At 29.4% G+C, this 16,811-nt stretch overlaps 1 protein-coding gene across 2 annotated transcripts in view; it reads right to left on the bottom strand.

Annotated features, from left to right (window-relative positions):
* LOC124369721 overlaps window positions 1-16,811 on the bottom strand; it is a 39,102-nt gene that overhangs the window by 11,268 nt on the left and 11,023 nt on the right. For both annotated transcript variants that reach the window (XM_046827779.1, XM_046827780.1), the window contains exons 2-6: window positions 8,500-8,585; window positions 5,945-6,206; window positions 3,944-4,073; window positions 1,286-1,437; window positions 367-499 (exon numbers count right to left, since the gene is read on the bottom strand). In XM_046827779.1, the coding sequence (XP_046683735.1) occupies window positions 367-499; window positions 1,286-1,437; window positions 3,944-4,073; window positions 5,945-6,206; window positions 8,500-8,585 (763 nt within the window). The remainder of the gene's footprint in view (window positions 1-366; window positions 500-1,285; window positions 1,438-3,943; window positions 4,074-5,944; window positions 6,207-8,499; window positions 8,586-16,811) is intronic.

The raw sequence follows: 16,811 nt of genomic DNA, 5'->3' as shown, positions 1-16,811 counted from the left end.
TACTTCAATATTATAGTTAGTATCGTTTTAATTCAATAAAAAGAGCTATATTGAAATATGTTGAATGAAATTCAAAGAAGTACCAATAGAACAATCATTCATTTTCCACTATCAAATAATACTTTGGCTCTTACTAGTACTAAATTAATTCATATATGTCTGTGTATTACATTTAGGTTTGTTGTACAAAACACTAGAAAATGTGGGTAATACGTGAAAAATATATTGCTTGGATTAAAATCAAATTTATTTATTTATTTAAAGTGTTGTATAATTATTAAACTATGGTCCAGAAAATTCAAAAGTACTGTGAATAATTTTTCAATTGATTTACAGCTGATAAAGAATATCATAAAAATTGCTTACTTTTCTGCCCTAAGACACTGGGCCTGACACTCTACCAGTGATAAATTTGTGTAGATATCTACTTCAAAAGGGCCACCAAGTCGTTTGTTCTCTTCCTTCACAAATATAATGGGTCCATCACATCGTCGCTCGGCTGAAAGTAAACAGACAGTTTAAACATTGTAAATAGTGTCGGACTAATACAGTAACAAACCCAATATGGCAGTTTGTCAAACTGTCCCGGAAGTTATTATTTTGACAGTGTTTTGAGAGTGAAATCTTTACTGAGGTGTGATAATAAAATTTAAAATATCTTTCCGGTTGGAGAATATAAATATTTAAAAATGAATAATTAAAACACATATTTACATTAAACACTAAAACAGCAATCAGCTTATGTAAGCCTATCAAGACCACCATCTGATCAGATTGTATCCAAATTGAAGATAAAGTCACTCTTCTTCCACCATTTGGTTTGCTCTTTTCAGTAACTTGATTAACAAATAGTGAACTGTATTTTGCGATGAGCATTGTTTAAGAGAAATTTCCAAAACAGTAATAAGTGTATACATTTTTATTGAAACAGTGATTCTGTTCTCTCCTTTTGATAATCCTTCCTGCTCTTTTTGAAATGAGATTTCATATTTGGTTGTAGATCAAGCTCTGATGGTTGTCTAATTATAGACTCCTTGGAAATTTACGTGAATTTATAAACTAAAAAGTGAAATTAGCTAATTTATACAGGTTGAACGTAAGAAGAGATCATTACAACTCTCATTGAATTATTATCAAAATAAATCAAATTACATCATGCAGATGATCTAGGCTAATATTTGGCCATTTTCTACCTCATTAGCTTTCATCAGGTGAAACCTGTGGTTGGGTAAAGATGGAAATTGATTCCTACTTAAAGATGGAAAATGATGCCTACTCAACTCACCATTTAGACAAGTATTTTCCAAGTAGTCTGAATTAGGATCGTCTTCTAGTAGTTCTGGATGGGATCTTCTTGTGAATCGACTGAGCCAACAACTTCTTGCAGTGGCATCATAAGTCACAGATCGACATACGAAATTGAACTCATTCAAGCATCTGGAAATATGAATAAAATCATAAATACAACAATCCACGATTGCAACTGTTGATCACGAAACATTTTTACAGTGAGGTATAATTATTTTTACCCTCCTGATAAATTGTGTTTCAGCACTTATGCCACGCCACATTGTGTTTGGGGCAAAACATATGTATTCGGACCAACATATTTTAACTTGTACAAACAGTAACATTAAAAAAAGTATAATCAGAACCTTACTCAATTTTTACAATGACTGATTCCATTTATAAAAATTTAGTTGATATTCATATACAGTTTCAGCCTTAGACCTTATGTACAAAAACTTGTAGCTACTGAAATAATAACTTACATTTTTAAGTCATTCCCTTCAACATTTTTATGAAATATTATTTTAATTAATAAAAAAACATTAATTTTTTGGAATAAACTTCCAGGTATTTATTACTAGATATTACTGAGTTTTATTTTTAAATTCCAGTAGTGTAATCATAATGTCTTTAAGATTTTTTCGGTACAGTTTCAAAATTTATTTTAAAGTTTTTTTCAAGATTGATTGGATTCTCTTAAGCTCCAACTGAACATTACAAATAAAACAATAAATATTAGTTATAATTTATATTCAGTTAAAACACAATACAAACATGGGGTAACATTATTTAAAACTAAACTTTTAATGAGGTTTAAACTTTCTTCTTAATCACCAAGTATTCGTTGTGTGCCACAAGGGTAACAACTAAGAGGCCCATCTGAGAGTATAATTAGTGCAAAGAAGGCCTGTGCCAGGGATTGAGTCCTAAATTTAATCTTGGCAGTCTCTTACTGTGTCACTTATCTCATTTTGTTTTTTATTCCTAGAGATAAAACAAGATTAATCTTTCTTTGTTGTTGTTTTGGTATAATCCTGTAATAATATAAATTGCAGTTCTGATTTATGTTCATACAGAGCATATTTGTCACACAGAGGATTCTGGGACACATTAGGCAGTTTTAAAACATATCTTCTTAAATTATTACTTACACTGTAATGAAATATGGATTTTATTATATTTTAAGACGTTAACAGATTTTTATCATTCAATTTTGCCAAAAACAATGTTAGATTTATAATAATATGATGCTGGAAATATGACTTCTCCTTGAGTATACCGATTATGAGTAGTGTAGAACTTTCATTTTAGTCGAATATATTTTATGAATCACAAAAAAGTATTCATAAAACTTACTTATAAAAAATTATAAATAAGTATTTTGAAGTAATTTGTGAGCGATATGAAAAAACAAAAAATGAGTTTTCATTTTAGTTATTTCAGAAGTTATTTGAAAAAATTCAATTGAACATGTTAAGAATCTAGAATCAGTATTGCAAGGAAGGGTTAAGAACTAAATCAAAGTGAGTCAAATTGTTAAAACTGTTATTAACTCTTTTCTTGGCAGTATATAGTGAGTGTGTGACATTATTGTATCTAAATGGATATATGCTATGTAAAGGGTTAATATTACATCATTCATCATTGAATTTCAATTTCTTAATTCATCAAATTCAAATTATAATGACTGCCATAATTTATTTAGTATCAGTCATTTAAAAATGAAAAACTTGAAAACTGTAACCACAAAATTTATTATTTGAATATAAGAGAAGAACTTATGAGTTATAAATTGTATTGTAGAAATGGTATACCACGCTATAATCTGGAATTCATATCCTTATTTCGTTAAATTCCAGTCAAATGTCTATTTATTTTGTTAGACAGGTTGTAGTAAATAGTGTCTAAAGTACAGTACATTTATAAATGTTTGATTTAAAAACATATCCATATTTTTAGTTTCACAATTTGTATAGTTCAAATATTCATAAAAATTTTGAAGGTTTGTACATTCTTTCCTTAAGTTTTATATTAAACATATTTATTTTTTGTTCCAATTCTTATGTTTTGCAGGAGAGAAATAGTTCCAAACATGTATACTCTGGGTTTTTGCATTAAATTATATATGTAATTAATTATGTAAATTATATGTAGGTAGATCCAGTTCTTTGATGCATCTGAATTATAATTGTGTAAATCTTCTTATTATTTGTAGTTTCTAAATATTGTTAATACATTACAGTATTGTAAATATACATCCTATAGGCAATTAGAATATCTAATAAGACAAAGTGTGCCAGTAGTACCAGAAGATATAATTGCATGAATCCATGGGATGTGTTACTGTGAGTGGTGTCTAAAACTCATTTCCCATATAGGTAAATTTGATTTGTTAAAGTATCGTAATCAGGCCATGAGGAGTAAAAACCTCAGAAGTTAAAAATATATTGTTTATAATAAACACTTATATATAATATTAACTTAAACCATTAAAATAATATGTATTTATCCTAAACTATTTATATTCTATAGGTTAAATACATAATTATAAAAAGCAAAGAGACAACATTTTGGCTTGGTGTTGCTGGTGTATTTGACAGAAGAGATTTGACATCAATTAGCACATCTGTGAGTGGATCAGTTTGCCAAGTACCTGTCTTCACAGTCGGTGCGGTTGGTGGCCACCACCTCCTTCAGTTCGTTGACAGGCAACTTCAGTTTCTTGTGGGCGTGCCGCTCAAACACATAGTGTCTGTTGGGGCATTCCCGTTCTATCCGGCTGGCTGCAATGTGAGCCAACTTTGAGTAACAGAGAAAGAGTATTGCTTATTCTAGATTACACTTTAGTAGCTCTACAATTTCCGAGTTAAAATGGTAATGAGGATGTACTGAAAACCTATGAAAATTAATGAATTAATAATAATTTTAAAAACAAAGTGTATTTGTCATTGATTATCAACGAATGTAGGTTTTTAATTTGCAATTTGAATCATTCTTTAAACAAAAACCTGAATTTTTACTTATTTTAAAGTTTACACAATTATGTTGATTACATTCTCTAGGCTTACAGGTATGTCTATTAAAATTAACAGTATCTATGATTTCAATACCACTAATTATGTTAATTTAAAATAAACCATGGTAACAAGTTTATATTTGACTACATCAGAATCAGAATCAGAATATCTTTATTGTCATTTGTCAATATTACAATTGCTATAGACAACGTCAATATAACTAATATAATAAATAAAAATGTTATAAGGCTACTCAGTTTATTTGAATGTCATTAACTGATATAATATATTGAACTAATTCGTACAGTGTATTTGTCAATTTAAAAAATGTAACTGTAGTATTAGTAAATACATAACAAAATAAATAGTTGAAACAATGAATTAAATTACAACTAATCAACAACTCCATTCCAGGCCTAAGGAAGGTAACAATTCATAGCAAAAAAATTCTTCAAGGGAATAGAATGCCTTACTTATAAGCCAGTTCGACAGTTTAGCTGCAAATGGTTGTAGTTCTAAGCTTCTAAACGTTTGAGGTAATTTGTTTAAAACATTTAATTTGTAAATATTTATGGCTAACTAATGTTTTCCTAAGTCTAGAGGAAGGTGCAACAATATCCCGAGCTCCCCTAGTGTCATAATCATGAATTTCATCAAAGCAGATAAAGTCTTCAAAATTCTCCTTTACATATATTACATTTTGAAATATGAAAATGCCAGGAACAGTCATTATATTGTAGTCAATAAAGCATTGTTTACAATCATCTTGATAACCCAAATTGGCTAAAATTCTTACTGCCTTTCTTTGCCACGCAAAAACTTGACTGGCACCCCTACTGTTACCCCAGAGCATTGAGGCATAAAGTAAGTGTGAGTGAAAGTCACTGAAATAAGAAGAGAGCAACATATTTCTACCAACACAGTTTTGTAATTTACATAACAGAAAACAAGCCTTACATAGTTTAGAAATTACTGAGTTAGTTTGAGCTTCCCATGATAGTTTTTGATCTAATGTTACTCCAAGTAATTTCACTGGCTTAATACAGCTCTCTGCTATGTGCAACTTTTTTAATGTGAAACAAATTGTTTCAGTTTTATCCCCATTGACTTTAAGATGGTTGACATCAAACCACGAGTTTGCAATTTCCATCACTCGGTCACTTTGTGCTTCCACTTCTTGGAAAACTTTGCCAGTAACTAAAAAAGAAGTGTCATCTGCATATAGAATAGTCTTACATGGAATATTGGTTGGCAGATCATTTATATACATAATAAACAAGTGTACATAACTTTATAAGAACAAAATCAAACTTCTTAAACTTACATTCTAGAATCATATAAAAACAACAGTTTATCCCTTAAATAGTTATTTTTGAGAGTTTAAAAATATTTATATCTAAAAGCAAATTAACAAGAGATAAATTTTTTGTTCTAATATGACAATGGAACATTATCCTCAAATTAAAAGCCACTAAAAGTAAGCAATTTTCCTGCTTTTATCCATTTTAGACATTTTAATATCAGAACTTTTTTAGATTATATAACACTATTAGGTCTATATTAATAAATTTTAGAGCTGGCTTGTGTTATAACTTGAGTTTGTGAGAAAAGTTAGTCTGCAGACAAATACTACTTACAGGAAAGGCAGACCTCAGTGTAATGGACACTGTTGGGAACCAGGACAAGATTTCCAATGCCCTCAGGATGAGCTTGTTCCCGGGTCAAATAGCAAGTCGATTCCTCATACTCTACTATACCACTAAAAGATGCGATGCGGCTACCAGGCTGGAAGTCAAAGGAAGTGCAAGTTCTGACGAGGTTGTTGGCAGCAGTTCGGTCTCTCAGGCACAGCTCTTGGCATTTCTCTAGCACTCGGAAAGGTGGTGATGTGTCTCTAACCTAAACCAAATTATGACAAAGTTGTCAACCATTCAGAGTGATCCAATTACAGACTGTGCCAAGACTTGTTAAAACCAGAGTCAGCTTGTCTGTGTGAGATAGCCATTCATTAACAATTCAAATGATAATTATCAACTGTCAAAAATCAACTGAATGTATGGCTTCTAAAGATTATTTACAAATCAGTGGATAAATATATGAACAATAGATAGAAGAATAAGAAACTTTGAAAGCAGTTGGTAACCACGGTGTATTTATCCAAATGATAAAATACAGTTCTCTTCCAACTGGAGTCATCTTATAAGAACATGGAATGTTCCCAATCTCATGAAAAATTTAATAAAGCCACTTAAATTACTATAGCAACTGTTATAGAACACTTCAGACCTGTTTCCATCCTATTCACTATATACAATATTGATAAGCTAGTTGCAAATCAATAATTACTTACTTTAGCATTACTGGAATATTTATCAAATTAAAGTCTAGAATTAGAGAAAATCACTGAAACTGTACACTGCTCTTACCAGTTTTATAAGCGATATGTTGGATTTTAAATGTGCCGATGTAATTTGTTTATAATACTGGATTATTCTAAAGCTTTTAACTTGATGCACCATGAGATTTTAATGGGGAAAGTGTGATGTTATGGATACAATGAATTTGGTGTATTGGTTGAAATCTTTAATGGCGGTTAACAGGCTGGGAAGTGAGACACTGGTCAGTTGATTAAGAAAAGAAGTGTTTCATTAGGTAGTTGTTAGAATCCCTGTCAGTAAAAGTAATATAAGCTTGAGAGCTCAAAAAGATGGTAATAAATTCCTCAAAGGAATCAGTGAATATAAACGTAGAAGGAACAGAATTAGACCAAGTGAATAAGCAAACATTTTGTGTTTAATTAATTATGGATAATATATTGAGTTTGGATCACCATGTTGAAAATTTAGCAAATTCAGGTCTGTATATCTTGTACAAGTAAAAAAAAAACTATAGTTTAAATACATTAAAACGATCTATTTTGCAGATACCCAATATCATATATCTTTTGGAATTAATATTTATGGAGCTACAGTATCTAAAAAAAATGGATATATTACCAATTTTATAAAAATAGCAATTTTATGAGTCTGTTAAAGAATCATTTAAACATCCCAACATAGTGACTATCTATAGCTTTTATATTTATCACTGCACTTTTATATTTTTCTTTTCACTCAGCAAAGTTATAATTCTCTCTCCCTCTTGGGAGCCAATCATATGCATGTTACTAGGCATAGAAATAGAATTTTGTGTATAACTGCTTATAATACTACTTATAAAACTGCTTATAATAATAAAAACACACACAATATATATATATATATATATATATATATATATATATATATATATATATATATATATATATATATATAAGATGAAAATTTACAAATTCACTTCCAAATCTTGTCAAAAATGAATAGCAATTATAAAATTCAAACATGTTATTTTAAATTATGTTATTCTAGTGTTTTTGCGAGTTTTTTAAGTGTAGCTTTTTATATGTAGGACTAACAGTCTCATAGCTTTGGTATAAATTAGAATTTAGAAGAATATTTTATTTATTATTGGCACCTTTCCTTTGTAATTCTGTGTACTACAATGTACAAAAAAAAAAAAAAAAAAAAAAAAAAACGGAAAAAAATAATAAGAACATGAAAAACTTCTGTAAAGATATTATGAGTAATAGAAATTGAAAGACCAAAGATTTCCAAACTGATCAATTCAGGGTCCTGTTCACCCTTTTATGGGTATTGGTGATGGATGATTTAGTGAGCCTTGATTGAAGCTAAATAAAGAGGTATACAATTATCTCCTATGTCCATGAGTTAGTGTTTATGATCAAGGGCAGAAATAGAAGTACTTTTGAGATTCTCGTCCAAAATGCCCTACTTTTATAAGAAACTAGTGTTTAGTTGAGAGTTTTAGGATCAACACAGCCAAAACTAACGTAGTAACCTTTACTAGAAGAAGGAATTTCAAGCCAGACAACCTACATTGTAAGGTACTATAATAATGAATTCTAATATTGCTAAGTACCCCATAGTAATTTTAGACAGAAGAAACTGGGGATTTTTCTACAAAAATGGTTTATGTTGACCTTTTTTATGCATACCAAAATCAAAATGGATGTATAATGTTGAAACTTTTATTGGTATTTAAAGTAGTGTCATGTGCTATAGAGAGGGTATATTAAAATACTAAGATATATAAGCAATAAATAAAAAGCTGAATAATACAAGAGAAAACTTACAACATCGTCATCAAATCCTTGGAGCTGCTGGTCAGGCAGCCTCTCGTACACCACTCTGCCGGCACCTTGGTTACACGATGTCTGAGCTGTAACACAAGCATCAGTGTGAGTGTAACACATTGCTTGACACTCTGACCTATTCTCCTCAGAATGTATTATAGTTAGTTTATACAATAGTAGTAGCATTTCATTGTAAAAAATATACCTTTTGAAAAAAATTAAAGATACTAACTAAAACAAGTTACAAGTCTTTATTTTTCTATGAAATTTATGTTACCAAACAATAAATTATAATTCTTAACTTAAAAGTTCTCTATTTACACTGCTGAGGTTATTTGTGATCTTTGCTCAACGATTTCATGAAAATCCTTCTCACATTTTGGCACATTCTTAACAATAAAAATGTAGCTAATATTGTCTTTGAACAATATGAATATAGTTTTTTATATTTAGTTCACTGAAGATGTTGGAATTTTCACTAGGAAAATTTGGTCAGAACAATATGTCACAATTTAAAAAAGTGTTGTGTATAAAGTTGATATACCTTTCAGCGCGTTTTAGTGAATTATTATGTTTGTTAGCAATGCATTTACTATAAATGTTTAACATTTTTATTGTTACTTACTGAGGAATTACAAAATGACTTAAAAAATAAAATTAACAAGTATTTTTACTACACATTACTTATGATTTCCTGACTCTTTTTAATTTAAAATGTTTTGGATGCTTTACTTTACAAAATACTTATATAATTTTGAAATCAAAACCAATGTTTGGTTTGTAAACTAACATAGGTAACTTTTATTAGTGGCATTAGCTGTATTAAATCATTAATTACAGTTAAAGATATTTTTTTCATGGGAAAGAGCTGAGGAACTTTTAGAATAGTCTAACACGTTTGTTGTGTTGTTAAATTTGGTAATCATTTAATACTGTGACGAGAGCCACTGGTGACTCATAAAGATTCATTAATCTTTAGTACATATCAGTGCAAGAGAGCTCTACGTGAAATTGATGGAATTACCATATTGTGTTCTGTTAGGGAGCACCACCTTGTACGGTTTTTACTTTTAACTGTCATGAATCGCCCAGAACTTATGACTCATGGTGACTTATACCACACACAAGAAACAACTGTAAGAAAAGTAAATTATTTGTAGCATGGGGTAAACTATTTGTATTTACGACTGATATTCACACCACTTCACTCCCCTATTAAATCGGTGAAAAACTTTTAAAAATATACATTCTGTACAATAGAGTTTGATGAAATCTGGTAGAGTTCAGAACTAAAAAGGTAACTATGAGTAACCGGTGAGCCATGTCACAGTGAACATACAAAGTAACCGGGCAATATACATCTTTTACTTATCAATATAAAAAAATAAAGTTTATAAAAATATGAAACTCTGCAAGATGATTACAATAACTCATAACAGTACAAATAACTTATGAAATTTATTTTCAAAGTGACAAAGCAGCTCAAAAGCTGTCCAACATCCACAATCTAATGACAAGTTATGAGAATATGGCGTAATCTGAAAATATAGATAGTACATACTCTTAATTAGCTATTAATCACTAATTTTGGTTTACTTTTGAAAATGTTAAAATGATTGTCTCAGTTTGTTTGGTTTCTAATGGTGTTTGTGGAACTGTACGTGTATATGTATGAAGAAAGATTGAATGTAATATTACAAGAATAATATGAGTATGTCATGAACTAAACTCATCCTTAACTCTTTTATAGTTCACTTCTTTGTTGTCATTTTATTAGGTTTGTACGAGGGAAGTTTTAATTATTGTATATTAACATACAGAAATCGTTTAAAATGGTATTTTTTACTGAATGAGTTTTGAATACTAAATAACACTGTAAGCAAATGCAGTGTACCAGTCTAATTAAAAATGCATTTGACTTTCTGCAATAAGATAGTGAAGAATCTAGAAGAATGCAAGAACTATTTCCTGAGTATTCATTCCAGATGTGATAGTCCTGTATAGTTACAATATTCGGGATCATATATCGAATACTCCAAATCACTGCGTCCTTGTTCGAACACCTATTGTGAATGACCCTGTGTTCTTATCATTGTTTCATATAGGACAAGAAGCTCAGAAAACCCCTCATTTCACTTAGTCCTTTGTGATGCTTCAGGAGTGACAGCATAATCATATGGGTAAGGTCTGGGGTAGGGACCGTCTTCTGTCAAGATCCTACGAGGAGAGATAACAGGCACTATCTCAGTCATTTCTCCTTGGACAACGGGAAGACTAGCTCTATTCAAACCACTTTCAGTCAAAGCATATAGGGAAAACCGGAGGAGACAGTACTCCCACATGTTCAGACTTGCAAAAAACCTTTAACATTAAGGGACTCACTCCTTCTATCATCCTTTGAAATAAATTAGACATATCGAGCAGCCATTTTTACCTCAATATCTGAACTTTTGCGGTTAGTGATGTGCCACTCCTGGACATCCATTGGGCATCCTGATTTAAGTGACAGATTGGTTTTTGAAGTACCAAATATAAGTTCTACTGCCAGGTATAAACCAGCGAGAAGTGAACTATCCAAGGGATATCCTAATCATACTCAGGATAACTTAAACCCTCTTAATCAACCTGAGAAAGTCTTCAGATGTGAATCACACATGTCACACATCTGGAGTTTAAGAACACCTGTTGGACATGTTCTTGCTGGTACAAATGCTCATTGAATATGGAACACAGTTTCCATATGTTCTCTTCAGAAGCGACATATGTCTGACTCTGATTTTCTAAACTTAATAAATGGTAGTTAGTCAATAAAAATGTGGTACCTAAGAATTTCATTTAAATTTTTAAATTTTCGTAATTTTACAATTTTCACTTTAAAAAAATACTTAACATGTACACTATACATTTTTCCAACGTACAAATTAAGAAAGAAAATTATTTTGTTTATGTTTTATTACATACATCCTTATGGTTTTGACAGGAACCCCCAATGTTGCCATATGATATTTTTTGGGAAGTATCGCGGAGTACAACTCTTCCCATTGCCCTTCGTTCTTTAAATGCTGTTAACCCTTTAGTTTACTTCTGGCACGAATACTAGAAAGTATACTTTTATGAGATTGGGTTTTTTTTCATATTATTGATGTTTTGGTTTCAAAACAAGAATTATACAACTGAAAAAGAATTGCCCTAATGATTAAGGTCAGTTTTAATTAGATCATTTTACCTCTTTCCTCTTTAATTAGATATCATAAATGTCTTTGAATTAGTACCAGATGGTAAGGTTTTGCCTCATTGTATTTAACAGAAATGTATAAGAATGAAAGTAAGTAATTTTTTTAATGATTTAGTTTGTTCCTTGCTTTAGTAAATTAAATCATATAGGTTATGTGTCATATGTTTGCTAAATTATTTGTATCTACATATTCACATATGGGTGAGTGTAAAAATTATGTTTTGCTACATTTCTCAAACATTTTTACCTACATTTTGTTAGAACTTAACTTTTTATTGATCATTATAAATTTAGATTCCACAAATTATACAAGTATGCTGGTAAAATATTTTAAACTTGTTCAAATATGTTATTAAATATTTTCAAACATATTTATTTATTTTAAAGCTGCAAAATCCAAATGTACTACTAGTTCTTAAAGTTTTCTGAAAGTGATGATAGTATATACAAGTGAATTGAGTGATTGAATTAAAAATGGTGCAATAATGGAAAAAAGATTTAAATGGTTACAAAATGTGTGTGTTTACCACCAAATAAAGCGTTAAACTTGGTTCCCTACACTACTAAAACAAATGCAGTAAATAGAAAGTTTCTACGTGTTGTGTGTGCATGTTAAAGAAATGGAAAAAAAGTTCATGTATATAAATCACAATTTTTTTGTTTCCTGGTGTAATTTGCAATAACCACACATTTACAATGTTAAAATTCCTGTATACTGTAGGACAATTATGGACAGTTTAGTGACTTCAAGGTTACCAAGTTCAGTGACTTGATTGCGTTGTGAATCTAAATTACAAAGTAATCATGACATCTGCATGATATACTGTTTGACATGCTCCATAGCCTTCATTGTTCACAAATAATGTAATGTAAAATTTTTTACTCAGAATTACAAAAATTGTTTTAATGATTCTTTTCTCTATTTATTTTATTTTTGTAATCATATATAATAAAGCTAACCAAATATTAAAATAAAAAAAATAAAACTATCACAACATTCTTGCACACTTAATTTAGTTTTATTTTTGGTGAAACTGTTAAGGTTTTTGTGGTTGCAACTCAAACATGTCCTTTGATAAAGAAAATATAGACTTATTTTAAGTATTACAAAACTGGTTTTTATAAAAAAAAAAAAAATGCCTTAACTTATTTCTTTTTATGAAACACTATAACACATATTTTAGAATAAATTACACATTGACATAATGTATTTCCTTATGTTGTTACTTCTCATGAGTAAATAGTTATTTAAAAATTAATTTAAAAATGAAACAAGAATATGAATTATCTGTGAATTTTTAGACAGCGTGTTTAGTAAAATTACATGTATCATCTTTAAGTTTAAAGTTTTCAGTTTCATGTAAATGTTTAGTAAAAAATGCATGGTTGTCTTAAATTGGAAAAGGTTAGTTTTTAAATGCTAGTTTTTCTCTTGATTGCAACTAAAAATTTAGTCAACAAAAATATTTTGGTTCTACCATTAAAAATAACAGTAAGAAAATGTAGAAAGCGTAACAGAAAAAACTGCAATTACTATTAAACTTCCAACATTTTGTACTTTCTGTGCCGAAGTTCATAATAAGATTTTATATCATTACTTATTTTCGCCACAAAGCTTTAGGCAGTGCGGATTCGGGCTTTCAGTTCTATCCAAATCCTGGACTGTCAGTAGAAGTGCCATGTCAGACAAAATACTCTACTGTCAAAGCGTAGTGACTGATCGAGATCAATGATGGAATTAGTATTAAACTGAAGATGGAACATGTTGAGTGTAGTGTTGTTTATATTGATGGTATTAGCAGTGGTTTATTTATATGTACTGATGTATTGAATTTTTAATATTTGACCATAACATATCAAATGGATATACCGAAGCTTTGAAGGGCAATATTAAAACAATTGATATTATTATAGTGTTGATATTTATGAGAAAATCAAAGAAAAATACAAAAATGTCTTGTTTGAAAATGCTTTGGTAATACAAGAGTGTTGTTTTAAATAACAATAATAAAATCAGCAAAAAAAAAAACTAATACCTACAAGAGGAATGAAATGTAGTGAATGATTTTTTACTGAAAAAATATAATACGTTCACGTCACCAAGAGAGTAGTTTTGTTTCATACACAAGTTTATGTAAATATAAAAATAACCTTGATTTTATTGTAATAATTTAGTTCTAAATTCAATGTAGAAATTATAAGTTTTAAATATCTCTAAATGTTTCATTTTAAAGGGGTAGGGGAAAGTGAGCCTGGAATATGCAATTAAAAAATCCTGACATTATCTTAAAAATTATTTAAGTGTGTACAAAACACTCCTATGTTCTGCAGTTGTGATAGGTGTCAATTTTACTGATGAGTTCATAACGATCAACATTTATATGGACAACATGAAAATTAGTATTTGGTGACAGACATTTTTTGACTTCATTGATATCTAAAATAGTCATTTAACCCAATGCAAGCAATATTAAAATATGAAAAAGTTTAAAAATAAGTTATGAATCTTTTCCATGTAAATTTTATGTTATAATTTACTTGCACTAAATTCATTAATAACAACTGTGTCTGTGTTTAAATTTGGTTTCATCAGTTATAATACCAACTAGATTATTACAACTTCAATTGTACAACATGTATTAGTAAGTTTGTTACATATATTGTAACGATATATGTAATGTATATCATTATTATAGCCAAAATGTAATGATATATGAGTATCTGATAATGTGTTTGAGTCAATCATTTGGTTAACAATAAACCATTTAAATTTTATGTGTAAATTTTGGATAAATAGTTGAGATCTTTTTCCTGATAACAGCAAATCTGTGCTTTCGGAGGCTACAACATTACATGCAGGTTTACCATGATGAAATCCTGAGATAAGGCACTATTTGATTTAATGTTCACATTCAGCATACTAACTGAATTATATCTAAATTTTATCACTTAAACACATGCACACTGTTAACCTTAATGTGTTGTTTTCCTAACTACTGTAAACCAAACTTCAGGGACAGGGTGAAATTCAGATAATTGAGATTCTTTCATAAGTTTACATAATTTTTATTCTCTTTAATTGTAACCGTTTACTACAGGAAATTCTCTCCCTTTTCTCAAAATAGATCTGCCCTTTTATATAAAGTATAAACTGACTATTTAAATCAAACTGTAAGGTAACTCAACTTTCCTTAATCCAAACATGTGGTTGTTGCAGAGACATATTTATGCTCTTTACCTTATATTTTAAGTAACACACTACTAGGTTATTTATTGTTACTAATTCTGGAAAAAGACAAACTTTTCTCAACTTAACATAATATTGTCACCCAGTATATCCCTTAGATGGTAATATAAAGTGTTGTAGCAAATGGTTTACAGAAACTTGGAAATGACTGTATAGTTCAAAATTAACTAAAAACTTCTTCTGGTTAAATTCATAATTTAAATCTTGCTTTGTCTGCCTATTGCCTTATCATGTTAATGTCTGTCTATCTTCAGTACTATTTTCTGGTCATTTTTAATATTACAGTGAAATTCATTCCTCTAAATAGAAAACTTTTTCATATTAATGGCCATTGTATCGTTTCAATGTCAGATATAAAAAATTCCTACTCATCAAAAAACAAAACTGTATATAAATACAAATATTTTAAAAAGCAATAGGTTTTGTACCTTATGTAAAAGATTTTGTTTTAGATAGTAAAAGAGTACTAGTATCTAGAACAAAATATGTCTTCATATTCCTACTTCGAAAATATATAGAGCTTGTTTGAGAAAAAATTGAACAATATATTTTAGTTTTATCAGTTTTAAACTTCAAACAAAATAACATTTTCTCAGTGTAGGGGAAACTATTACCCCTTCAATCAATGAAATTTGTTGGACTATGTTCTAAAGTACTAAGGAACTCTTTACTAGTTATTTTGAACTGTTGATATTTCACTATCAGGAGCAGGCCAAAGCCGAGATAAGATGTTTTTATCCTAAAAATTGTTTGCAAAGTACTAGAAATAGTTCTCAATTTAAAAATTTAAAAAGATAACTTATCAGTTTACTGTATTTAAGCTGTTGAAAGAAACAGTTTAATAAGGATTAAAATGCTCAGTTACAGCATTCATCCTGTTCTCAGCACGAAACAGTCTTGAGGTTGTGTGGGACATATTGAGGGCAGAAGAGTACATTTACAGAAAATGACTGTTCCCTCTAAACCAGATAAACTTTTTTATATTTAAGGAATATCTTATTTTCATACTTTTATTTTAATTCATTCTTGTTTAGGGCTTAATTATTTAATACTAGAAAGTTCAATAGATTTAAATGAGGTTTAACAGAGATGTCATTGTAAATTTTATAGCGCTGAATAAATAAATATACAGGGGATGTGGTACAGAATATACCTATCCCATTAAAAATAAATAAGAATTAACATAATCATTTTCTGGTATATTTTCTCACATTTTAAATATGGACTGATAACTCACATATGTTGACAGTGCTAAAGTGTTTTTCTTCTTCTTCAGCCAGGGCACTAGTTGGTTTAGTCACAGAAAGGAGTGCTAGTCAGCTAATTACTGTAATTCGTTTCTGATTGGCTGGTATTTTATAATATTAATTTCAATACTATCTGATGTTATCATAATTACATTACTATAATGCTTAATTATGTACGATTTTAAACTGCTTGTAGTGTTGTTTTAGACAGTTCGCCATTCCTCTTTTATTAAAACTTCTATTCACTGTGTACAAAATTATGTATTTGTTATGTTCCTTATATATTTGGTTTACATTTGTTTATGTAATTGTTCTATGCAATCTTAGATTTTGTAATTCAGTCCTTCCACATCATTAAGCCAATTTATATTCTATTTAAATCAACTCAGTTCAAATTTAAAATAGTTGAACAAATATAAAGAAATGTTTATAGTTAAAAATCAGCCAAGTAGGTGTTTTTTAGAATAAATCCAGTATTGATAGATATAAAATTTACCGCACATTGTTGGAGTGGGTAGACGTACAAGGGTATGCTAAAGAGAGTACCATAACACCCAACATGACAATGGGTGGTAAGTAATAT

This window comes from Homalodisca vitripennis, chromosome X (genome assembly GCF_021130785.1).
Source record: "Homalodisca vitripennis isolate AUS2020 chromosome X, UT_GWSS_2.1, whole genome shotgun sequence".
Lineage (NCBI taxonomy): Eukaryota > Metazoa > Arthropoda > Insecta > Hemiptera > Cicadellidae > Homalodisca > Homalodisca vitripennis.
The sequence above is the reverse complement of the archived record's forward strand: the minus strand, read 5'-3'. Positions and strand labels throughout refer to the sequence as shown.